The sequence below is a fragment of the Taudactylus pleione genome, unplaced genomic scaffold (genome assembly GCF_031769625.1).
Source record: "Taudactylus pleione unplaced genomic scaffold, aTauple2 ptg000543l, whole genome shotgun sequence".
NCBI lineage: Eukaryota > Metazoa > Chordata > Amphibia > Anura > Myobatrachidae > Taudactylus > Taudactylus pleione.
In genome coordinates, this window is record NW_028284945.1 from 114,381 (window position 1) to 139,410 (window position 25,030).

The 25,030-nt window shown below is 45.4% G+C and overlaps 1 protein-coding gene across 5 annotated transcripts in view; it reads right to left on the reverse strand.

Annotated features, from left to right (window-relative positions):
* The window catches only part of PDE4DIP (phosphodiesterase 4D interacting protein), a 361,535-nt gene that overhangs the window by 23,132 nt on the left and 313,373 nt on the right, over nucleotides 1–25,030 (reverse strand). For all 5 annotated transcript variants that reach the window (XM_088451272.1, XM_088451273.1, XM_088451271.1 and 2 more), the window contains 5 exons: nucleotides 20,939–21,052; nucleotides 16,002–16,443; nucleotides 11,821–12,056; nucleotides 11,114–11,165; nucleotides 5,769–5,995 (listed from right to left, as the gene is read on the reverse strand). In XM_088451272.1, the coding sequence (XP_088307398.1) occupies nucleotides 5,769–5,995; nucleotides 11,114–11,165; nucleotides 11,821–12,056; nucleotides 16,002–16,443; nucleotides 20,939–21,052 (1,071 nt within the window). The remainder of the gene's footprint in view (nucleotides 1–5,768; nucleotides 5,996–11,113; nucleotides 11,166–11,820; nucleotides 12,057–16,001; nucleotides 16,444–20,938; nucleotides 21,053–25,030) is intronic.

Sequence of the window (25,030 nt, forward strand, 5' to 3'; positions counted from 1 at the left end):
GCATGAGCGTCGCGACCATTTACGAGTTGTGTCTGCACTTACAATCCCATACGTAGTTAAGATATCTCTGTCTAATACTGTCTAAAGCTACAGCTATATCCCTTGTGTGCTGGTGAGTCTGGTGACTCCCATATTTGGCTTCTTGGCGGCACCACACCACCTCTTGATCTGACCCTACCTACTCACAATTTAGCCACAGCTACCAAATAAGGCCACTTTCTGAATATTTTCCAGGGCCTCTTTAACTACCCAATCCACCCATGATGCTATATATTTCTATATTGGAAGCACAAAATGTATATATAAAAGGCATATTTAGAATAGTAATTACATTATGCTGATTAACTTTACATATGTAGATAGATAGTGTAAATGTACCAGGTGTTTAGCGACTGAAGCATAATAGTGCAATTCAATATGAAGTGTGCAATTTATGTTACAAACGTGCTAAATGAAACATATATTGATAAAAAAAACATATATAACAATTTAATGATTACAGACATACATAGATTTAAAATTAATCAAGTCTTAGGGCCTGTTACAGAGCCGCTTGTAAGCGGCCGCTCGTTCGCTCTGAGCGATGTTCGCACAACTGCGCATGCGTATGGGTCGTAATGCGCATGCGCAAACCAGTCATTGCGGTCGGAAATCGTGCTCTCGTAAAACAGCGAGGGGCTGCTAATGTGATTGATAGAATGTACCGTTTGTGGGTGGTAACAGGGGAGGGTGCTTGAAAACGGGGGAGTGGAGATCCGAATGCAGGCGTGCCTAACGGTCAAGAGGGCGTTTAATGGGAGTGCATAAAGGAGCGTCATCGACCACGTCACTTGGTTGTCTTTTAGCCTGAACTGCTCGCAGTGATAGCGGTAAGAAAAACCTACCACAACCACTGCGAGCAGTTCAGATGCCTTTCGATGTTCCCGATTAATCTAATAAATACCGGAGATGACGTGTGATGCGAACAGCAAAGGGGCGTCTTTACAAAATAGCGAGCACATTTTTTGGACGCTCGCTCAGACATAGAGGCGTCAACACACCGCAAAGAGCGAGCGCTCAATTTAAATATCCGGCCCCTTTTTTAGAACGAGCGTCCGGCTCTGAATCAGGCCCTTAGTCCTGTAACTTGGAGACTCTATTTGAATAGGCACAGTTTGTGCAAATGAGTGAAATATCACAAAGTGCAAACAGTGATAACAAATATAAAAATATAAAAAAATGGCCTTGTATTAAATTAAATAGAATTCATAAATTTACATACATCTAAAGACACAGGTGGAATTCATATATCTAAAAACACAGAGGAATCAACATGGACTAAAGTGGTTATCTGTATCAGTTCATTCAGGCAAGAGGCAGCTATGGTCCCCCCGCATACCTCTCCTTCAGAGTAAGGTCAGAGTATGCTGCACTGTTTCCTACCAGGCTCTGTGTCTGCGTAGTTTATCTCAGTGCTGATAGTGCAGGGATTTATTTCTGCATTGTATGTGACTTAATGCTGTACTTTCACTTCTGACTGTCAGCCATTTTACTATCCCTGTTCTTCTGCAAAAGCCCTTGCGGTGCGGTGTTGCAGGGTATTCATTGCCTCACAGTAAAAATATTGTCTGTGAGAGGAGTCACATACACTCCGTTACACTCATCATGTCTGAGAGTGAACGTGAATTTCCTCTCCAGCTAAAGTGTACCGCATATACTGTACCAATAGCAGAGGGTGAGGGGCACACTGAAGGTTTATGACGGGCATGTTATATAATTTCACGCCCGATTTCTGTAACTGCGCCTGTGCAGGAACCGCCCTGGACTTGTTTTGCTAAGGCACTTACAACCCTTGTGGGCCAGCTGGCGTGACGCCCCCTGCGTTTCCCCAAATGGGGTTATCGCAGCAGTCTGTAGGGTCATCACCCATGCAGGGGTTCCCTAGACAGCTGATGGTACCCCAGTGTCTCCCACTTTCACCCCCCCAGGTCTCCCAGGAACCTGCGTGGGTAAACTCATTGTCCAATACGGTACAGCACCTGACGGACGTTTTACAGGGGGAGTCATCATTGCGGCTTGCTAAGCGGCCTTTAATGTCTCAGACAGCTCATTATGAGGAGGATGACATGACGTCTGATGACGGGGAGATTTTTGACCTCAGACCAGGAGCTCCCTCGTACTAAGGAGGTGGAGTCCAAGTCTAAAATATATATACCTGGCCTTATACGGGCAGTCCGTGCGGCCTTGGTTATTACAGATGACGATCCCCCCCGTGGCCAAATCTAAATATACCTTCTTTAAGGATATTAAGGGTGATGCCACTGTATTCCCTCTATCTGGTCAGTTAGTGGATCATTTAGAGGAGGCGTTGAAAAATCCAGGTAGGCGGTACCAACACTTCCAATTTCAGGCACTGCCCTTTGGTCTGGCCACAGTGCCTCGAGTGTTTACCAAAGTCATGGCAGTCCATCTGCGCATGCAGGGGGTCCGCTTGTTACCCTATCTGGATGACCTTCTGCTGTTGGCACGGTCTCCAGAGATCCTTCAGCGCCATCTGCAATTGACAGTCTCTGTGTTGCAGGCTCACGGCTGGCTGATAAACTGGAAGAAGTCATCCCTGGTGCCATCACAGAGGATGCTCCATCTCGGAGCCCTGTTGGACTCCCAACATCAGAGGATCTTTGTGACGGAGGAAAAGATCTCTGCATTACAGGCAAAAGTACGCAGTTGCCTGCAGAGTCGCCGGGTGTCTATTCACTCGGCAATGAGGTTACTGGGATCCATGGTGTCGATGTTCGGCATGGTGGAGTTTGCCCAGTTTCACTCCAGACCTCTGCAGAAGTTGATAGTCTCCAGATGGAATGGGTTGTCCCACCGGATAAAGACACAGACAATGGTGCTGTCACCAGAGGTACGTCTGTCGTTAGCCTGGTGGTTGCAGACTACTCACCTGAACAGGGGGCGTCCCTTTTGGATTGTGGACTGGGGGCCTAATTCAGACCCGCTCGCAAGCGGGTCGTTGTTGGCCCAGTGTGCATGCGCATGACGGACCCGGCTCTGTCGTGCGCATGCGCGAGACCTGGATAGCGATGGCCAAGCCGTCGCTATGGGTCTCGTACCAAAGGGGGCGTGCTGTCGATGGTGAGTGACAGCACGCCCCCTCTGGTGGCCGTGCCGGGGGCGTGGCTGCCCAGACGGAGGCGTTCCTATGGGATAGCCCTGGAGTGCTTTCGGCTCTGATAGAGCCGAAAGCACTCCAGGGCTTGCGGCAACGAGACCCTACCACAAGGGTCTAGTCGCAAGCCCGATGGTCGCGATGGTCTTGACCAATCAACATCTTGGAACTAAGGGCAGTATTCAAAGCTCTCCAAAAAGCAAGACATGTCCTCCACGGAAAGCCTGTGCAGGTGCAGTCGGACAACACCACCACGGTGGCTTACATAAACCACCAAGGAGGAACCCGTAGTCAGGCCCTGACAGAGGTGTCCCGTATTCTAGTGTGGGTGGAAGGCAATCTCCCTGCCATCTCAGCAGTGTTCATACCAGGAGTCCTCAACTGGGAAGCAGACTTTCTCTTCCACCAAGACATGCATCCAGGAGAGTGGTCTCTTCACCAGGAGGTGTTTCAGCTACTTGTGAACAAGTGGGGCCTTCCAGAGATAGACCTCATGGCCTCCTGACAAAACAACAAGCTTCCTGTGTACGGGTCAAGAACAAGAGACACAGAGGCACTTCTGGTAGACGGTCTGTCGGTCCGGTGGACTTTCCAGTTTGCGTATCTCTTCCCTCTGTTCTCCCTTCTTCCTTGAGTGATTCGCAAATTCAAGCAAGAAGGCGGCACGCTCCTGCTGATAGCTCCAGCGTAGCCCAGACGGCACTGGTACTCAGATCTCAGCCTATCCATAGACGCTCAGATGCTGTTGCCTGTACATCCAGATCTGTTGTCTCAAGGTCTTTGCCATCACCCAGACCTGGGCCGTCTGTCTTTGATGGTGTGGCTGTTGAGACTGCCCTCTTGAGGTCCAGGGGCTTTTCCAGCTCTGTTGTTAACACCATGCTCAGATCTCGGAAGCCGGCTTCTGCAAGAATTTACCACCGAGTGTGGCATACTTTCTTTGAATGGTGTCGACCTAGAGGCTATGATCCTCAGGTTTTTAGGATATCCAGGTTTTTGGCTTTCTTACAAGCGGGCTTAGATCACGGTCTTCACCTTGCTTCACTGAAGGTGCAGGTTTCCGCCCTCTAAGTGTGGTTTCAATGTGGGATTGCTACACTTCCTGATGTCCACACTTTTCTGCAAGGTGTACTTCACATACAGCCTCCCTTTGTTCCACCTGTGGCTCCTTGGGACTTGGCTGTGGTCCTTAGGGCTCTCCAAGGATCGCCATTTGAACCACTGGGCTCAGTGGATTTAAAATGGCTCACAGCTAAGACTGTTTCTTCTGGCTATTGCCTTGGCCAGAAGAGTGTCAGATTTGGGGGCTCTTTCATGTCGCCCCCCCCATTCCTAATTTTTCATATGGACAAGGCAGTGATGTGCACTCGCCCTGGGTTCCTACCTAAGGTGGTATCTAGTTTCCACATCAATGAGGAAATTATAGTACTGCCCTTTAATTCCCCAGACCTATCTGCTGGTGAGGCCTCCTTGAATGTGGTACGGGCTCTTAGGATTTATGTTGACCATACCAGTTAATTTAGGAAATCAGGCTCTCTCTGTTTGTCCTCTATGGTTTCCATAAGAAGGGTTGGCCTGCCACTAAGTAAACCTTGGCAGGATGGATTCGCATGGCGATTTCTGAGGCTTACATTCATGAGGGCCTGTCTGTACCATCCTCTCTTAAAGCTCACTCTACTTGGTCTGTGGGTCCTTCATGGGCAGCTCGCCGTGGTGCCTCTGCAGTTCAGCTATGCAAGGCAGCCACGTGGTCTCCTGTCCATACCTTTGTGAGGTATTATGCATTTGATACCTTTGCCTCTCAGGATGCTTCCTTTGGGCGGCGGATTCTCCTTCCAGCACAGGAGCATCCCCACCCTTAAAAGATACTGCTCTGGGACATCCCCAAGGTTTCCTGTGGATACCCTATGGACCCTGATGTAGAAAATAAGAGATATGGTAAGAACTTACCCTTGTTATCTCTATTTCTACGATTGTTGATGTATGCACATGTATGCGTCTCTCCCATAGTTCCGAGGTGCAGCTGGGCAGACCGGACGTCGGAGCAGGGTTTGTGGTAAGTAATGTTTTTTTTCTTAACTTTCTTTAAGCGGCACTACAGGGGTGTTACCATATGGGCACCACTACAGGGATATTACTATATGGGTACTACTACAGGGGCATTACAATGGGGGCATTACTATATGGGCACTACTACAGGGACATTATTATGGGGCATTACTATATGGGCACTACTACAGGGGCATTACTTTATGGGCACTACTATGAGGGCATTACCATATGGGCACTACTACAGGTGCATTACTTTATGGGCACTACTACAGGGGCATTGCTATGGGGCATTACTGTATGGGCACTACTACAGGGGCACTACTACAGGGGCATCACTATGGGTCCATTACTATATGGGCACTACTACAGGGGCAATACCTCAGGGGGCATTACTATAGGTTCACTGCTGCAGGGGGCATTACTATTGGGGAATTACCAGGGGGGTGCCAAATTACTGTCTTGCGCTGGGTGACAAAAATCCTAGTTTTGGCCCTAATGTATTGGCCCCACAAGTTTGAGTTAAATGCATGTAAAAACATAAAATTCTAGTGCTACACTTTACCTATGTCTTCAGTACTGCCTTTTTCGTAATGTGAATAGTCAATGGCTATCGACACCTCTGAGCAGTCGTCCTGTTCATCATTTATTGAAAGCTGGTCATCTAACATAAATGATGTTCCATATGACTCAGCGGAAGCTTGGCTGCTTGTTGGAGAGGCTGAACGATCCTCAAGAGCAGACTGGAGTGTCTCTAGCATTTTGTCCTTCTGTAGAATCTTCCTTTTAAGTCTGTTAAAGTATCAGCAAAGTTAATTTATAGTTAATACTGAATATATAGAAAAAAATAAGAGATGCTGATAGATTACTATGGCAAGTAATGCAGCACTATTATGCATTATCTGTACCGGCACCTTTACTTTGCACCCACTATAGTTTTTCGAGCAAGGCATAGGTCAAATATAGTTTCTGAGTTTTAATATTTCTTTAAATATTATATGAAATAAAAAAGCCTAGTGCAGATTACAGATATACAATTGTCTGCTATAAATGTATATATTTAGCGTATATACGAGTCAGCCAGAGTACAGCTGTAATAGGCAAGATAATTCCAAAACAGATTCCAAAACTTATTTCTTTCTTGTTAACATACAGAAATATGTCCAATTACCCTTACCTTGCTTCCATGGTGTGCTATTTGGTTATGCTTAGTTTGTTTTTGTAAAGTGTTTCTAGTTATTTTGTTCATATTTAACTGTAAGCATCTGTTCAGACTAGGGGGTATATTTACTAAAGGTCGATTTTGTAGTCGATTTAAATCAAATGGAATAAACATCAAATCGACAACGTGTTTGACTGGCCAAAATTTACTAACCAACATCAGTCGGTCGATTTTTAATGGTGTAAACTTTTTGGATGGAACATAAAACCATACAGTATATATAAAATTAATTGGTCTGTTTGTTTGTTGTCTGCCTGGTTATGCATTTGGACACCCCTGCACTGATTGGGATGACACCGACAAGAGGTGGTCCAGTTGGATCCTGGTCAGGTTTTAGTGGGGGTTACGGGGTCGGTTGGACCTTCCGTTGGTGTACACTGGGCAGAACTTTGACCCGGGGAGCCTGTTCTGATCCTTCTACTAGATGGCTTTGGACGAAAACTTCAAAGTGGTAACATTAGATCCTAGAAGACATACTAGAGAGTTGAGGTCCCAGTCGGACCTCCCATTAGTGTACAATGGGCAGAACTTTGACTCAGGGATGCTGGCCAGAATGGAGAGCCTGTTCTGGGCCTTCCACTAGATGGATTTTGATGAAAACTTCACAGAGTGGTGGCAATTGGTCTGGGATGCCTAATGGAGTGGTTGGGATCCCTGTCGGACCTCACATCGGAGTGTGCCGGGCAGAACTTTGAGACAGGGAGCCTGCTCTGGGCCTTCCACTGGATGGATTTGGGCAACATCACATAATAAAACTTAATAACTTGAAGAATTAAACCCGGGCAACGCTGGGTACTTTAGCTAGTCACCTATAAAACTGACTTTGAAACCAAATAAAAGTCGACAAACACTTTCCTATGAATTTCTATTGGCCAAAACATACCACATTTAATGTAAGCATCATAAACTCATTATAGAAATGATGGAGCACACCCAAGCATATTGCGAGAGAGTCAGGGACGTTTTAAGAGAGGAGAGGGCACATGTGCAGACTCTGTCTAGGCCTCCTCCTCTCTCTGGCGGTGCTTCTTAGTGCCAAAATCTACTGCACATGCGCGGGTCTCCGTGACAGCAGTACTGCGCATGTGCGAGTAACTGGTAATGGAGTAACTGGAGTGATTTTTGCTGCTCCGCAACGCTGGCCATAAATGCAGAGCAGCAGTCTGGAGACTAAGGACAGGTAAGTATAAGGCTATATGGGTGGAGGGTGTGTGGTGTAGGCACCGCACACCCTGCACCCATTATAGATACGCCCCTGGAGGGCGTTGTCTGAAGTGAGGAGATAGTGGTTTGCAGTAGAGAGAATTTTTGAGTAATTTGTTATACCCCTTTTCCACCTAAATTCCAGGTCTGAGCCGGAGTTGGAACAAAGGGCCTGATTCAGACCCACTCGGCGGGAGCTCCGTCGTGCGCATGCGCCAGACGCGACGAGCGAAGGACTTTCCTTCGCTCGTTGTGTCTGATCAAAGGGGGCGTGCTGTCGATGTTGATTGACAGAACGCCCCCTTTGGTGGGCGTGCCGGGGGCGTGCCTCCCTGATGGGGGCGTTCCCAAGGGAACGCCTACCGTCAGAAGCCGTGGGAGTGATTTTGGCTCTGATAGAGCCAAAATCACTCCGGGCCTTGCGGTTGAAAAACTCAACCGCAGGCTCCGGCTCGCAGTGGCGATGGTCGCGCTGGTCAAGACCATCGCGGCCATCAACCTGCACGCTCGTACAGGCTGTGGGTGGTGACCAACAGCTATACGAGCGTCCAGGAGGACGCTCCATAATTATGGAGGACGGCCCTCATTCAGAGCGTGCGCTCTGCTCAGAGCGTACGGCTCTGAATGAGGGCCAAAGTTCCTATCCGGATCAGACCCGGAATTTTGCCGGCGCCGACTCGGGATATTTCCGAGTCAGCGCCGCTCACACCGCAGTCGGGTCTGCATAGACCCGGCTTTTGCGGAGTGAAAGTGGTCGCTTGGAGATGACGTCATCTCCAAGCGCCACTGAAGCCGGACCAGTCGGCCGACTAGCAGTGCACTCCAGGTCATCGTGACCCGGAGTGCGCTGTTCTCACAGCAGGGTATCACGGGCTACGCCCGTGTTAAACCCTGCTAGTTACCTGGGTTGGATTGCCGGGTCACTCAACCCGGCGATCCAACTCTCTCCCTTTTTACACCAGGGAGCTGCCCGGGTTAACCCTTCAAAAACCCGGGTTTTAGCTCCGGTGTAAAAGGGGTATAAGTCTAAACAGTGGGCCTGATTCAGAGATGGACGCAATGAAGATATTTACGAAGACTGAGCGATTGTTTGCAATTGCGCATGCATGTACACTGCAGAGCACACATGCAGTGATTGATTTAGGAATACGCTCACACAGAGGATTCACTCGCAAAATGAGTGACAGGTAGTCAGCATATGGGTAACAGAGGCTGGTTAGAAAAATGCAGGAATGTCAGACCATTTAAACACAGTTTTCTGATTGTCCATAAATTAGCCATTGCATTCATGCTCGCAGCAGGACAAAAAACAAAATCGGCCTTTAGTAAATATACCTCTAGAAGGGTTCATATGGGATGACAGATGAGAAAACTGCTGTGGAAATACTGGTGATTAAGTGAATAAGTGACAGCCCTGAGATTAGCAGCAAAGAGCAGGTGTGACTGATGATTTTTTTAACCTCAGTGCATTAAACAATGATCATAAATGACTAGAAATTGAGAGTTACTATTTTTAAGCTCTTGTTATGAAACAAACAGCTGCTGCAACGTCACCATATCACAATATGCCTTTCCCCACCACCTTCATGTAGTCACAGCCACCTCTTATTTTTTCATTCCTTGCCTCCACATGTCCCAGAAGAAAGGTAGGAAAAGTAGGCAAGTATCGCTAATCTAAAATACTATGGGGAAAATGTGTACTGTATTTGATAAGGGATGGGTACGGGATGGCGGCATGCAGGATCCCGGAGGTCAGAATTCCGACGCCGGCATCCAGACAGGGATAGAATACCGACACTTTGTTGGTTGGTATCCTAACCCTCTCCCTACCCTAACACTAACCCTCTCTCCTCGGTGCCTAACCCTAACCTCCCCCCTAGTGCTTAAACCTAACCTTCCCTCCAAGTGCCTAACCCTCCCGCTAGTGCCTAACCCTCCCCCTAACCCTGCGACTTACGTTTGGGATACCAGCGGTCGGGATTCCGGCGCCGGCATTCTGACCGCTGGAATCCCCTCCATCGGTATTTTAACCACGTCCCATTTAATAGAGATAAAGGCCCTCATTCAGAGCCGTACGCTCTGAGCAGAGCGCACGCTCTGAATGAGGGCCGGGCTCCATTTTCATGGAGCCTCCTCCTGGACGCTCGTATAGCTGTGGGTCACCACCCACAGGCTATACGAGCGTGCATTGTGATGGTCGCGATGGTCGAGACCATCGCGACCATCGAATTTGCGAGCCGGAGCCTGCGGTTGAGGTTTTCAACCGCAAGCTCCGGAGTGATTTTTGGCTCTATCAGAGCCAAAATCACTCCCACTGACATCACTAGTGATGTCAGTGGGCCGGCTCCTGACGGGAGGCGTTCCCGTGGGAACGCCCCCGTCAGGGAGGCACGCCCCCGGCACGCCCACCAAAGGGGGCGTGCTGTCAATCAACATTGACAGCACGCCCCCTTTGATCGGACACAACGAGCGAAGGACTTTCCTTCGCTCGTCGCGTCTGGCGCATGCGCACGACGGAGCTCCCTCCGTCGTGCGCATGCTCAGTCCATAACATCGACCCACTTGCGAGCGGACAGCCGCTCGCGAGTGGGTCTGAATCAGGCCCAAAGTGCAGAAGTTGCCCAAAGCAAACATTAAACTTCATTCATTTCATATACTGTGCTAGATAAATGATATCTAGAAGCTGTGGAATATGATTGATGATAGAAGAATAATCAAATCTTGAAGGTTTTATCTCTCTCCTCTATAGTATATGTCTAATCCTAGTAAAAAGTTTTGTAATTCCTAGTTTAGCTCTTCTGTATAAAACTCATTAAACCAGTGAAGCACATACTATTTTATAGCATTATTGTCGAGTTTGAAAGCTCACAAAGGGCGGGATGTACTGAGGACAGAAATGCTGTCAAACGGCAGAAAATTCAGATTTCGGGAGTTTTACCGCATTTCTCGTATATACTAAGCTCCGGAATGTGATGGCCTTCTGAGCTTCGACCCAGTGGGTAACATCAATAGAAGCCTGCACTGAGAGGGATCGAATTGGATCCCTCCCCGTGTGCCCTGTGGCGTGCTTGTTATTATGCGCAAAAGGATGCCAGAGGGACTTCTCGGTCATAAACCCGAAAGTCCCTCTTTCGCAAAGGTCAGCTTTTACCAGGAGAGCTGTCCTTTGCGATTTTCTAGGTATATACCGGTAATATTATCGCAGGTATGTACCCATAATAGGTGGAATGTACTGCATCACTGATGTGATGTTTAGTATATCCCTCCCACAATCTAGAGAATTGAGAAAAATTGGAAAATCTTAGTAGCAATTTATACAATTATATAAAAAAATGAATCCAGAACTAGCTTGTTAATAATATTACTGTATATTGTTTCGTTGAAGACTTACAGTATTAACCATGTTCCACTTTATATTATTGTAGATTCCTCCCCAAAGCCAATCAAAGTCAGGTGAAACACAAGGGGTTTAATATGATATTTACCTATTTGCCTGCAACTCATGTCCTTTGATCTCATTATCGTTAGGGCATCCTTCTAAAAATAAGAACATCATGAAACATAACTTTTACTTGAGTGTGTAACAAGATTTATAATACACTTACAAAATACCTAGGCCCAGATTTATCAATGAGTGATATTCTTGTTATCACTCATTACTAATCTTAAATGGTCCTCCAACCAATCAGCTTCTAACTGTCATGTGTTTGAAAAATGACAGGAGCTGATTGGTTGGAGCATTAAAGAAGCCTGGTTTGAACCTGGAGATTAAGTGATTGTGTAATCTATCACTTTATTTTTCAGCCTTTTTCCAGGACGGGTTCTCTTTGGAGTAGTGGGACACAACATTGTACCCCCTACACCCAGAATAGAAACAAAATGTTATGCCGTGCAGCGCCCCCTTTATTACCTTCTAAATGAGGCGTCATCTTTCTGGTGATATCTCTGGAAAGATGGAGCTGACACGGGAGATAGCAAAGACTTGTGCTGTGATATTATGCGTTCATAAGGAATGCAACTTTTTGGAGCTTGGCTGAAACATTTCGGAAATAGCCCCTATATAGTATGATGTATATAAACTATTTTAGCCCAATAAAATATCTAGAATAGACAGCGCTGGCTCACCAAAGTTCCTTCTATTCATGGATTACACATGTATAGTACTGTAAACCATTAAAAAGTGCACACTTACTGCTGTTGAGTTTGCTGTTCAGTCTAACTGCCAATTGGTTCCCTTGAGTTAGGTGCTCTCTGAAACTTTGCCCTATATAGTAGTCTATGTCATTAGCACGGAGAATCTCTTCAAATGATTTTCTTGTGTCGTTCAGATGTTGAGTAAGCATGTGACAGACATTTCGTCCCTCCTGCATTTTTTGCCGCATGAAAGAAAGTTCTCGAGCCTGAGTCTGAATCAGCCAGTCATATTTTCTATAACAGGAAAAGACTTTTAAGCTTTCATACAGATAACAGATAAGATAAACTTTCCTCTTTACTACCAGGTTTTTCTTTATGTGATATTAATTGGACCAATAGTAATTGCTTACAGTTGGAACACAGCTTTATGAGGTTCACTAAAGCACAACACAGTAAATATTTAAACATATAAACAATATACTGTGGCCAAAAGATCAATGTTTCAATCAAATTTCCACAATAAGCTTTATAGTAAGCTGAACAACTTCTAATGTAAAGGCTGGTATCCACTACCCGATTAAACAACATCGTTATCATTCATTCGCTTATTGGTCGGGCACAAATCTGGCATGCGCATGTCGGAAACGACCAGCGATGTGCACTCCCGCTGGTCGTTTCCGACATCAATCATCGCCCTTAACATGCTGGTAAATTTGCAGATAAAGACAGATTGACCATGTTCGGGGATAATGGAGGGTGCCTAAACTGAATGACTAATCATTCAGTGTAGGCACTGCAAGGGATGGGGAACGATGGTACGATTACGATGTCATAATCGTATTGTCTTCCCTGGGTTGGGTAGTGGATGTGCGGCATAATAGACACAAACCGTGTTGGACTTGGACATCAAGAGTCCATCAGGGGAATGCAGTGTTTAGGGGCCGCTGAAAAACTGCTACAAAAAGGGGCAGCCCTCTTACCCCTAAACCCTCACTGCTCTTTACTGCTGCCAGCAGTCTGACTAGCTGTGCGGCACAAGTCTGTTTCAAGTGTGAACAATTGATGGTTTTCCGGCTATGGTTTATGACCATCGCTAGAGCTCACCAATGGTGAGGCTTCAATTGCCAGTCCTAACATCTGTCTATAGTCTGGAAGGTGGACCATGTCCGCAAATCTCACAAAGGCGGGTTGTGAGGCACTGACACATGTAAAGTGGCATAATTGGTCTCTAAGGCTGTAAAGGGGCATGAGGGAGCACTGATGGCATATAAAGGGGCAAAATAACTGCTAAATAATTTGCATATGATTCTGACATATATAATGTAATGTCTGCCAGCTTAGCTGACATACAATAAACCTTTATTAGCATAAGTATTATAAATGAAAAAATATATTTAAAAATAAACAATACAGTCACCCTAATCGTAATGATTATAATAATCTAATTCTGCCCTTAATGTTTATCTGGTATCAAGACTTCACCTCTGGCTGCTCCTCCTCCCAGCATTTGTGAGGAGAGATGGAGCTGGCTGCATCTGTGAGAACAGACGTGCTGCCCTTCAGCAGCACACCCCACTCTGAATAGTGGTGCAGGCTGCAGCTCGATTGACATGATGCAGTCGTTTGGGGGCGGGGGTGAAGGGGGTTAAAGCCTGCATTCCTGGAAACAGTGTGTGTCACCCCCGTTTCCTAGGAGCGCAGACTCCACGGTCTGCATCAGAGGATGCAGATTTCCTGGCATTGCAAGCGGGCAGGAGGCGGCCAGTATGTGTAAGCTTCAACTTACTCATATGGCCAATGGTTGTGATGTTGATCCAATGCTGCGTTTTCATACGCAGTACTCAGATTGTAGATGCTGTCAGGAGGCATCTTTTTCCTTCAGACACCTCCTGCAGCATTAGCATATTTACACATCGCTGCTGTGTCCAAAGATGCAGCAGTGATGTGTTCTGTTCCCATCTCTGAATCAGGCCCAAGGATCGGAGAAAGCAATGAAAAGAGTTGTCTGTGAAGATCAGAAAGAAAATTGTAGCCAACCATATTAAAGGTAAATGCTACTGTCTCCAAACAGCCCAATGTTCCTGTGACTACAGTTGCAAATATTAAGAAGTTTAAAGTCCATGGGACTGTAGCCAACCTCCCTGAATGGGCCGCAAGCGGAAAATTTACGCCAGATTAAACAGAAGGATCAAGAGAATGTTAGAAAAAGAGCTAAGGAATACTTCCAAAGAGATACAAGCTGAACGCCAAGGTTAAGGTATGTCATATGTCATTGCCTGATCACACCATCCAACACTTCGTGAGCAACACTGGGGCTCCTTGGAAGAAGACCCTGGAGGACTCCACTTTTGAAAAATTTAATTTCTTAAAATGCATAATGACAAGCCACAATGCTACTGACATAATTTCCTTTGGACAGATGAGTCAAAAGTAAAGCTTTTTAGTAAGACTATGTTCACAGATGAAAAAATGAAGTTTTCAAATAAAGAACACCATTCTGTACCTCTTGTGAAAACATGGAGGGGGCTCAGTTATGTTTTACGGCTACTTTGCTGTATCTGGCAAGGTGTGCCTTGTATCTGTGAGAAGCGCAATGGAATCTCAAGACACCATGTAGCGAAACATACTGGCCACTGTCAGAAAGCTCTGTCTCAGTCACAGGTCATGGGTCCTCCAACAGGATAATGACTCAAAACACACGACTAAAAGCACCCAATAATGGATAAGTATAAAACAATGACTATTTTGAAGTGGCCTTCTGTGAACCCTGATCTGAATCCTATCATACATCAATTGAAAAGAGAAACTTGAGATCGTTGGAGCAGTTTGCTCAGGAATTATCTTTTGACAAGTGAAGAAGTCTCAATGAGAGCTACAAAGATTTCTTGATTGCAGTGATTGCCTCTAAAGGTTGTGCAACAAAATATTAGGATGAGTCCAATCATTTTTGTCCCTGACATTTTCATTTTTTTATTATTTAAAATATTCTGTTGAATCAAAAATCAAATGCAGAGTCTGATTTCTATTACATATGGAATAAGCAATGATGGATGGCAATTAGTTTCATTAGTTTCAAGATATTTCAGAAAAAATATGGGTTTTTCTTTTTTCGTGGAAGGTACCAACAAATTTATACACATCTGTACCAGAATAGTTCCAACAAAATGATTTCCTAATAGAAAATATATTACATAGATACAAGGAATAGCATACATGGATGCATTCTCGATTATTTGCTAAGTACCACTGAACTTTCATGCTTACCAACTCACCCAGCCCGATTATCTTTACCATTGCCAGGATATTATCAATTAGAGAGGTGCGGTTCGGTACTCCAGAAATCCGAATCCACACGAATTTCGTGAATCTGGGTAAATCCGAATGGCGGTTCTGATTTTTGGCAAACACATAGCTTTATAGTAAATGTGCAGTATGTAGGTTAAAATGTGATGTGACTCCAGATAATTCAGAGTTGTATGCAGGGGCGTTTCTAGGGAGGAGGGGGCCCGGGCCTCCTCCTCTCTCTCCAGCGGCCAGCAGCACACAGCGCTGCACTGGGGGTGATTCCCCTAGTACGCATGCGCAAAACACTGGAAAAATGGCCGCAGCTGCCATTTTTCAGGTGTTTTGTCCAGCGCTATAGTCCGACGCAGGACTTTGGAGGGGTATGTATTAAAACATATGGGTGTGTCCCCCTACCCCGGACCCAGGGGCCAGTGTACACCGCACACCCTGCACCCATTATAAATACTCCCCTGGTTGTACACTATTGTTGCTACAGCTGCAATTTTTTACAGCTGAGGATTTGCGAATATATGCTAAATATCAGCCACCGGTACTGAGATTCCCACCAGAGCCATCGCAGCTGTCCACAACTGTGTACAAATACACAGCATCGGACGCAGATCATGCAAACATCGACTCCTTGAGTGAGCCTATATTCACTCAGAATGGCTGCTGTAAATGAGATGCCGGAGCTATATTTCCTGCATTTTCACACATTTTACCAAAATTATGCAGAATAACATAAATTGTCAGACAATTATTCTTTAGGGATACAGTAATACCACCCCGCCCCCCCAAAAAAACAACAACTCACACACACAAACATACCCACTTACTGTACAGCAATGCAGAATATATTGGTGCTTTATTGTTTATTGTAATGTCTCAATAGCATTCTTGTTTCAGCTACAGATATAGCATTTTTCAACAGAACGTTACTGTGCTGCTACTTACCCAGGAGCTTTAACTGATTCTAGTTGGCACTGAGTTCCTACATCTTTCCGCACATTATGGAAATAAGTCTCCAATATGGATACTCTTTTATCTAGTTGTTCTAAGCATCCAGGTCGGTGAACTCGAGCAGTATCAGATTGCCAGCCCTCATCTTCATCTGTGTAGCTGTGTGACGTGGAACCATGGGATGATGAACAACTTTGGCTTTGTAGATCCCGAATCAACTTTTGTGATTTCTGCAATTGTCCTTTCAGTTTCTTCACATGCTGTTGCAGCTCAGTTGCATCTTCTGAATTTACCAAATCGATATTCCAGTCAGTGTGACAAAGGCCCTTATTTCTTAAAGATGAAACTGTAGACGCATGAGACCTGTCTTTGCACTGAATGGTCTTCTCTGCTGTATGAGTGACTTTACTAAAAATGTCCTCATCTTCTTCATACTCTAAAGAAACGAATAAGTGAATAAATAAAATATGTACTATATTATCCATAGATAAATATAGCAGTAATCAGAAGAACACTTACCACTGTTCCTATGGGGAGTTAAAGAAACCTTTATGTAAAAGCCTATCACCTACTATAGGTGAGTGTATAGTTTGGATCCTCAATACATTATTATTACATCCACCATTATGTTCCCTTCTTTTCACATGGACTGATGACAGAGGAAGACGGAATACACATTGTAGTGATCGAGGATTATATCTATAATCCTAATACATTGGAGTGAAACTACCAGTGCATCATTGGCCTGTTCATTGCATTTTCTGTGGTATTGTATAAGAGTGTTATTGTGTCTATGGATAGGACTATGGGATAATTATAGTCTAAAATTATTGCACAGAAGGGGTACAGAACAAATCCATATGTATCATATGAAACATAAGTTAACATACTGTAAGATAGAAACAATTATTATTAGGATTGTATACCACTCATTATATCTGTGTACTTGGCTCTTTCTACAGTGTGCAGAGGAGAATTACCAACTCAGTGTAACAGGGCAGTAAATGTAGTCTGGGAGAGCTAATTGTGGCACGCCTGTCATTTCAGTTATTCCAATTGAAATTGTGAATAAATGAATAATCTGTAATTGTAGAACAATAAAACCCTCTCATGTAACGCAAAATATAATTAATTAGACATATCTATGAATCTTATATCAATTGAACAGGAAATGTTTTTACAAATACTGATTAGTAATTGGTTGACAACTGTGTGCTTCAAATGAACATCCAATCCATTTCTTGCTAAATAATTATACGTAAACTTTGATTGATTGTTTATAATTACTTTGTACCTCATTGATTATGTAATTTGCTGTAACTGCAACCTAGTACTATTTATACCGTGAGCGCATAGAGCCATGCCAACCCCTGATAAAGCCTGTTGGAGACAAAGTGACTCAGAATACAGAATGCATGAAGTAAAGACTTTGGTGATTCCTGTGCATTGGTGGTAACTTGAAAGAAACTACTTGTACTTGTACTCCGTCTTATGGGAGTGTAATAGGCATGTCACTGATAGTGGATGAGAACTCAGATACATAATCTCTCACATTGGAGGCCATACACGGGGCAGGTGCAAATTTTGATGGTGTGACCGATTTTCTAACATGCGCATTTTCAGGTGTATCTACTGTACACAGCTAAGCACAGGTACATTTCCCAAGAGCAGTTACAGATATTACAAAGTGGGTGTGACCTTTAAAATATACTTGGCAGACTAGGAAACTTAAGGGCTCTATTTACTACAATCCGCATACTGAATGCGGATTGTAGTGTGATATTACCGAGTGAATTCGCATTGCGAATTCAGGCAATATCACAGGGATTTACTATAAATCCCTTGCAGGGACAAAGCTTGCGATAAAGCTCTGTCCCTGCGGATCCCATCCGCACTCTAGTCGCGGTATTTTCGGAAAAAATACCGCAACTAAGAGCCCGCGCATGCGCCGACCCACCATCGCTGCTACTCCCCACCGACGCTAAGCCCCGCCCCCCGGCACTAAGCCCTACCCCCCGTGATCGCGGACCCCCGCGACCCCCCCTCCCCCCCCCGCGACCCCCCCCTCCCTTCATTACATTTACCTGCCTCCTCCTGGCCTCCGGTGATCTTCTCCGGGCTTCCTGATCAGGTGATCTCCCATACTGCACTGGGGCCCGATCACCTGATGACCGGTCCCTAGTGCACTGTGGGAGACCAGCTGACCAGAGAGGAGCCATCACCGGAGGCCCGATCACCGGTCCCTGGATTCAGGTAAGTAAAAAAAAAATGTTTCATTTTTTTTTTCTTTTTTTTACAGCAATCAGCTTGCGGTCTATTTAGACCACATAGCTGATTACTGGTACCGGCTCCCGCCTCTGCTCTGCCCGTTAGAGCAGAGTGGGAGCCCGGTAACCGGGGGAGACCCTGGATCACAGGGCTTCCCCCGTTATTTTTTTACAATTTATTTTTAGTAACTCTTGTCGGATCACATTTCCCATTACAATTATGGGAAATGCGATCTGCTTTACTAAAAATAAGTGATAATTAGGGGTTGGAGTAGAATTTTACTAATTCTACTCCAATTGCCCTATAGTAACTAAAGGTGAAACTAAAATAATGTGAAAAGGGTGTGAAAACACCCTTTTTCACTTTATTTTAGTAAAAATAATGTTAATAAATAGAGCCCATAAAGAAGTATTGCAGGCTTGCAGAGTGTAAGTCACACTATGGGCTCTATTTACTACAATCCGCATATTGAATGCGGATTGTAGTGTGATATTACCGAGTGAATTCGCATTGCGAATTCAGGCAATATCACAGGGATTTACTATAAATCCCTTGCAGGGACAGAGCTTGCGATAAAGCTCTGTCCCTGCGGATCCCATCCGCACTCTAGTCACGGTATTTTCGGAAAAAATACAGCGACTAAGAGCCCGCGCATGCGCCGACCCACCGTCGCTGCTACCCCCCACCGACGCTAAGCCCCGCCCCCGGCACTAAGCCCCACCCCCCGTGATCGTGGAGTCGGTCCCAGTAATCAGCTATGTGGTCTAAGCAGACCGCAAGCTGATTACTGTAAAAAACTGAAAAAAAAAATCAAACATTTTTTTTTTTACTTACCTGAATCCAGGGACCGGTGATCGGGCCTCCGGTGATGGCTCCTCTCCGGTCAGCTGGTCTCCCATAGTACACTGGGGCCCGGTCATCAGGTGATCGGGCCCCAGTGCAGTATGGGAGATCACCTGATCGGGAAGCCCGGAGAAGATCACCGGAGGCCAGGAGGATGCAGGTAAGTGTAATGAAGGGAGGGGGGGTCGCGGTGGTCCGCGATTGCGGGGGCGGGGCTTAGCACCGGGGGGCGGGGCTTAGCGTCGGTGGGGGGGTGGTAGCGGTGGTCGGTCGGCGCATGCGCGTGCTCTTAGTCGCGGTATTTTTTCCGAAAATACCGCGACTAGAGTGCGGATGGGATCCGCAGGGACAGAGCTTTATCCCTGTGATATTGCCTGAATTCGCAATGCGAATTCACTAGGTAATATCACACTACAATCCGCATTCAATATGCGGATTGTAGTAAATAGAGCCCTATGTGTTTTGAGGATTTGTATGTACTGTTTGTGCAGAGTTGCATAGTGGCCTGGGGTCTCTTCTTCCCAGATCATCTTCCCCAGTGGCACGGCAATTTCAGCTCATAGTTTGCTCATTGCAAAAACTGCAATACCAGAGGTGGCGGAATATTGGATTCATAGAATGTATTGTGCCCAAAAACTAAAAGGATACCATATGCCAGTGATTCCCAAACTTATTTGAACCACGGCACCCTAGAGTATCAGAATGGTTTTCACGGCACCCCTAAGCCAAAAGTTTGTTATTGAGAAATTAAGCAAAAAGAAGTGAAGTAGTAAAGTGAAGTAAATTGTGCTACCTGTCATCCTTAGGTTCTGTAATGTGATGGTGGACAGGCTTGTGCGTCTGTTTGTCCACATATTTACATTATATTGACCATAAATAATTTGATTTGCTGCTGGACCACCAACCTGAGGCACCCCTGCAAGTGTCCCGACTCCCAAGGCACCCCAGGGTGCCACGGCGCAGTTTGGGAACCACTGCCATATGCAATACCAGCTATTGAAAAACACCTGAAAATTTCTAATTTATCAGCTACTTAAAAATATATATTTTTTTTAATACTTCTTCATAGGGTCATACTGTATTTAGCATAGCAATAGGAGTTGACCTTAACATGGATGCTCTTGTAGGTAATAAAATTATTCCGGTTTTATAATGAACCAGGATGAGTAAAAATTATAAGGTAAATTCAAGCAATGATAAAAGTTCTATAACTGTATGGGGAACAAAAACGAAGAACAAGATAGAAACAGAATAAACTCATTTAAGAACAAATGCCATTATTTTCTATGTTGCCAATAACTGAAGATGGTATTGCTGTGACCGATCAGTAATTATTGGCCTGTCGGACATGCAAAATTGTCCAGTACAGTATATCTGATAGATCCGATAATTGGTTGCCCGCATGTGACAGTGTATGCACTGCCGTGGCAGATTGTCCAACATTTCCCCTGTACCTTCGCAGGGGAGTAACGGGGAAATGTCACCTCCCCAGGGGAGGAACACGGATATTGTGGCCATACATAATGAAATAGCTCACAGTGTATGGCCACGATATCTGATGGGGTTCAGCTTGTCAGATAAAATTTCTGTAGGTCTGACAAACATTTTATGTCACAGCTCTGGAAAGTGATAAATTAGAGAGTGATAAACTACCAGCCAATCAGCTCCTGTCATGTTATAAGCTGTGTTTGAAAAATGACTGAAGCTGATTGGTTGTCACTTTATCACTCTCCAATTTATCACTTTCCAGAGCTTAGTACATCGGCCCCGCTGAGGGTAAGTCCAGCATAAGCTAATTAAATAGAAATATCCAGCATTACCTGCACTTGCTTCGTCTAGATCTACTTCATTTTCACTCTTCCCACATGTTTCATATCCTAGATCCTGAAGGTCCATCTGTATCTGTCTGCTTTCCTTCTTCATTTCTCTTCCATCTATTAATGGAAAAATAAATAATTCAGTCTTCTGTTCTCAGTTGTTACCCACTTAACCATGAATTTTACATTTGCTCGATGGAGAGCACATAAATACTACCCCTAAGGCTTATCAGTTTATTGCTGTATTGCTAATAAACAGAAGACAACAAAGGCGTACAGTTAAAAATAAAAGGAAAAAAAGACAGGCTAAGGTCAATTTACAAAAGGTTGTGGCAGCTACGGGCATGCATTTTTAATTTTTGAAAGGAGAAGCTCATTAGATTGCAGTGCTCTGTGCTGAATAGGGGCCAGCTGCAGTAATGGGCTGCATATCATGTCCAAATGAAATAAAGAGTGTATTCCTGGTTGAAATAAATTACTTTAAAGGGATGAAGATGGCACACTCTGGGGGGCATTTTTTGTTTAACAGGTGGATGTAGATATCTTAATTATTACACCCCATCAGAAATGTCACACATTGGGTGTTAGCAATTATTTTTAATGGGATACAGTAGCCACATTCAATGTATATGGAAAAGTGAATTTATAGACCATATAATAATATATTTAAATTATTTAAATATACAAATGTGATACAGGAAATAAATACACACACTGTTATAGTAACAGGCTTGCTTGTGCTTGTTTCTGACCTGTTGAGGCCTGGAAATACTGGATCCTCCCCAAGAAGATTGAAAAGGTGTGGTTACCCCACAGTGGCCCTGATTCAGAGCCGGACGCTATGACAGAGCGCTCGCTCTGAATCAGGGCCGTCCCTCTGAATTTTTAGAGCGGCCTCCTGGCCTGATTAAAAGAATAAAAATGAGTAGGACTAGGCTGCAGCTGCCTTTGCTTTTATCAACTGTTAATTTACATCACTTCAATCTATAGGATCAGATCTTTGTTAGCGCGTCAGCTGTTTTCAAGCCTAAGGCTAGGTACACCCTTCACGATATGTGTACCCAGCGACGGGACGACGTGATGGAATGATACATCGCGCCATCCGTACAAACTGCTGTGTATGATGGCGCTATGTGCCTTTCCATGCTGCATTTAGCAGCATGGTGTCATTCATTACATCGTCCCATCTGACGTGCAGCACATCAGATGGGAAGATGCAATGAACGACAAACGTGAACACACCATTGAGCGGACACACTATGCGATGTGAAAAATATGTCGATCCAATTTGCCTCAAAATGATTTATTGTCCAATATATCGCCTAATGTGTACCCAGCCTACTTCTCACCAATGCTACATGTAGCGTTCCCCACTGGCAGAAACACAAGCTATTTTATGAATTGATCACAGTCCATGAATTGAAAACAAATATACTGTATTTTAAACTAACACTTCCTTTTAATTATTTCAGTGCTCAATATTGCATTTGGAATTCAATGTACTGTATATGTATATCGGGAATAGCACTGTACATAGTGTAGAGCATGTCTGTTATGGCTCAGGTCACTGTGTTTTTTTTGTTTTACCAAGACCCTGGACTACGTCATGGACAAGGGGACTGAGCACACCCAGGAAGTAGGATGTGTCTGAGGATTTCTAGCCCTGGGCTGACTAATTTGTAGTTGGTTGTGTGATGGCAGGGGGACCCCCATGCTGTGTGAAGCCCTTCCATGGCATTACCACGGGAGGCAATCGGGAAGCCGACTGCCTAAATACCGGCAGCCGGCTTCCCGACTGCCATTTCCCGGCAAGGGTGAAATGCCGGGCGTCTAGATGTTGACGCCCGCATTTCCCCGACGCTGGGAGACCGGCGGCCGGCATCCCGATCGTAGGGATGCCGGGTGCCGCGAGCGGACAGCCGCGGGGGGGGGAGGGTTAGGTTTAGGGCTCCCGGGGTGGACTTAGGGTTAGGCACCCCCCCGGGAGGGTTAGGGTTAGGCTAGGGGGAGGGAGGTTTAGGGTTAGGCACCCCCGGGGGGGACTTAGGGTTAGGCACCCCCCTGGGGGACTTAGGTTTAGGCAGCGGGGAAGGGGGTGGTTAGGGTTAGGCACTTAGAGGGGGGATTAGGGTTAGGCATTTGGGGGGGAAGTTAGGGTTAGGCACCCCTAAGAAGGGTTAGGGGGGTTAGGTTAGTAAATACTTACCTATCCATGATCGGGATTTCCAGCGCTGTCGGGCTTCCGCTGCGTCGCACTCTGCTCCTGTCGGGCTGCCGCTGACGGGCCGGCGGTATTTCATACCAATTCCCATTACCACCATGCAGTGGCGGGCTGGGCTGGGGGGCAGGGTGCAATTGTGCAGCACTAGGGCCGCCGCTGTGCTCTATGAGCATATACCAGTGACAGCCGGGGAGGTTCCTGTGCCTGCCTCCCGGCTGTCACTGTCAGGCTGCGCTGCAGCAGTGCAACTAGATCGCGAAGAGGCCAGCCCAGCAGACACAGACAGGCACTAGGGAAACTAAAAGGTGGTCCCCCGGAGGTATGTGTTGACCACATGTGTCAGCACATACACTAATAGCTCCGAATCTGCAGGAAGAATGGAGAGCACGGGAGGGTGGGCGGAGCCAGGGCCGAAACTAGGATATCTGTCACCTGGTGCAAGGCAGTAATTTTGCGCCCCCTCCCTTCTCGTACCTGGATTTTGTCCTTGCTCCTCCATAAGGCAGTGCACTACTCAGACGTCCCTGGTATAGTGACTTACATTATTCCACACACCATAATCCCCATTACACATTATGCCACACACTGTAATGCCTATTACCAAAGTGCCACTTACATATTAACCCGACACCAGTCCAGTAAGGACCTCTAGCATCTGTCTCCTCCTTGGCGGGGGCCATTTTTGGATGGCCATTTTCTGAATCTGTAGCCCCCAAGCCACCGCGAGTCAGCCCTTTTTGCACCCCCTGCATTCCGGCACCCGGTGTATGTGCACCTCTAGCCCCCCCTAGTTGCGGCCCTGGCGGAGCCTTAGGGGACTACCTGCTGAGCCTGAAACATTGAGAGGGGTATTCAATATGAAAGGTTAACTTCCCTGGCGAAGTTAACGTTTCATATCGGAGTTTTTTTCTGCGTAAAGGTATGGTGCGCGCTCCCGCTTATCACCGTATTCAAAATAAAATTAACGAAAACAGGAAACTCCGATGTTGGATTTGCATAAAGTTACGAATTTTTTCTTAAAATAATTGTTAGACCCCCCTAAAATTGTAAAAACATGGGGGATCACTATGTGTACCCCCGTTTTAGCCTTTAATTGAAAGTCAGGGTTTTAAATAGCCGCAGCAGGTGTTTTTTTCTCGACATTGAAGTGTTGCAGAAGAGCACTTAGGTTATTTTTTTTCGTTTTTTTAAGTGGTCCCATCAAATTTGGGGTACATGAAAATGGGTACTAGCATATTTTTAAGTCCCTAAAGTAAGTTTTTAAAAATTCTGCATTTGTGCACCTGCCGCTATAATTCTATTCTAGAAAACACCTGCCGCATACTTGCAGAATAGCCCTGAACCTATTTCCCTATACTTAAACAATTTTTTCCCATTTTTTGGTTTTTCACCCCAATTTTTAACTTAATTTTTTGGGGTGTCCCTATTTTTTTTTAAATCTTTTTTTGACACAGTTCTTTTTTAAATGTCATTCTCAGGGGTGCAGGCTATTTTTTTTAAGCCTGCACCCCTAAACCCCAATTCTGCACTTTTTTGCGACACCTATTCAATGGTGAAAAGTTATCACCGTTTTTTAGCAAAGACTTTTCAAAACTGCGATAAGTCTTTGAAATTGAATACGGTGTAAAACTAAAACCAGTGATATTAACGCAAAAAAGATAAAAAGTGCGATATTAACGCAAAAAACTATGTTATCGCACCCATATTGAATACCCCTATAAGAGATCAGTTCTTTCAGACAGGGGGCGTGGTGTTAGCGGAGCGTGACTCGCTACTCCTGCCACGCCCACACCACACCCCCAGTATGGAGGCACTGATGATCTCTCAATGTAATGCAGGCTCAGCAGGTGATCTCTCCCCCCTGTGTGTTCTGT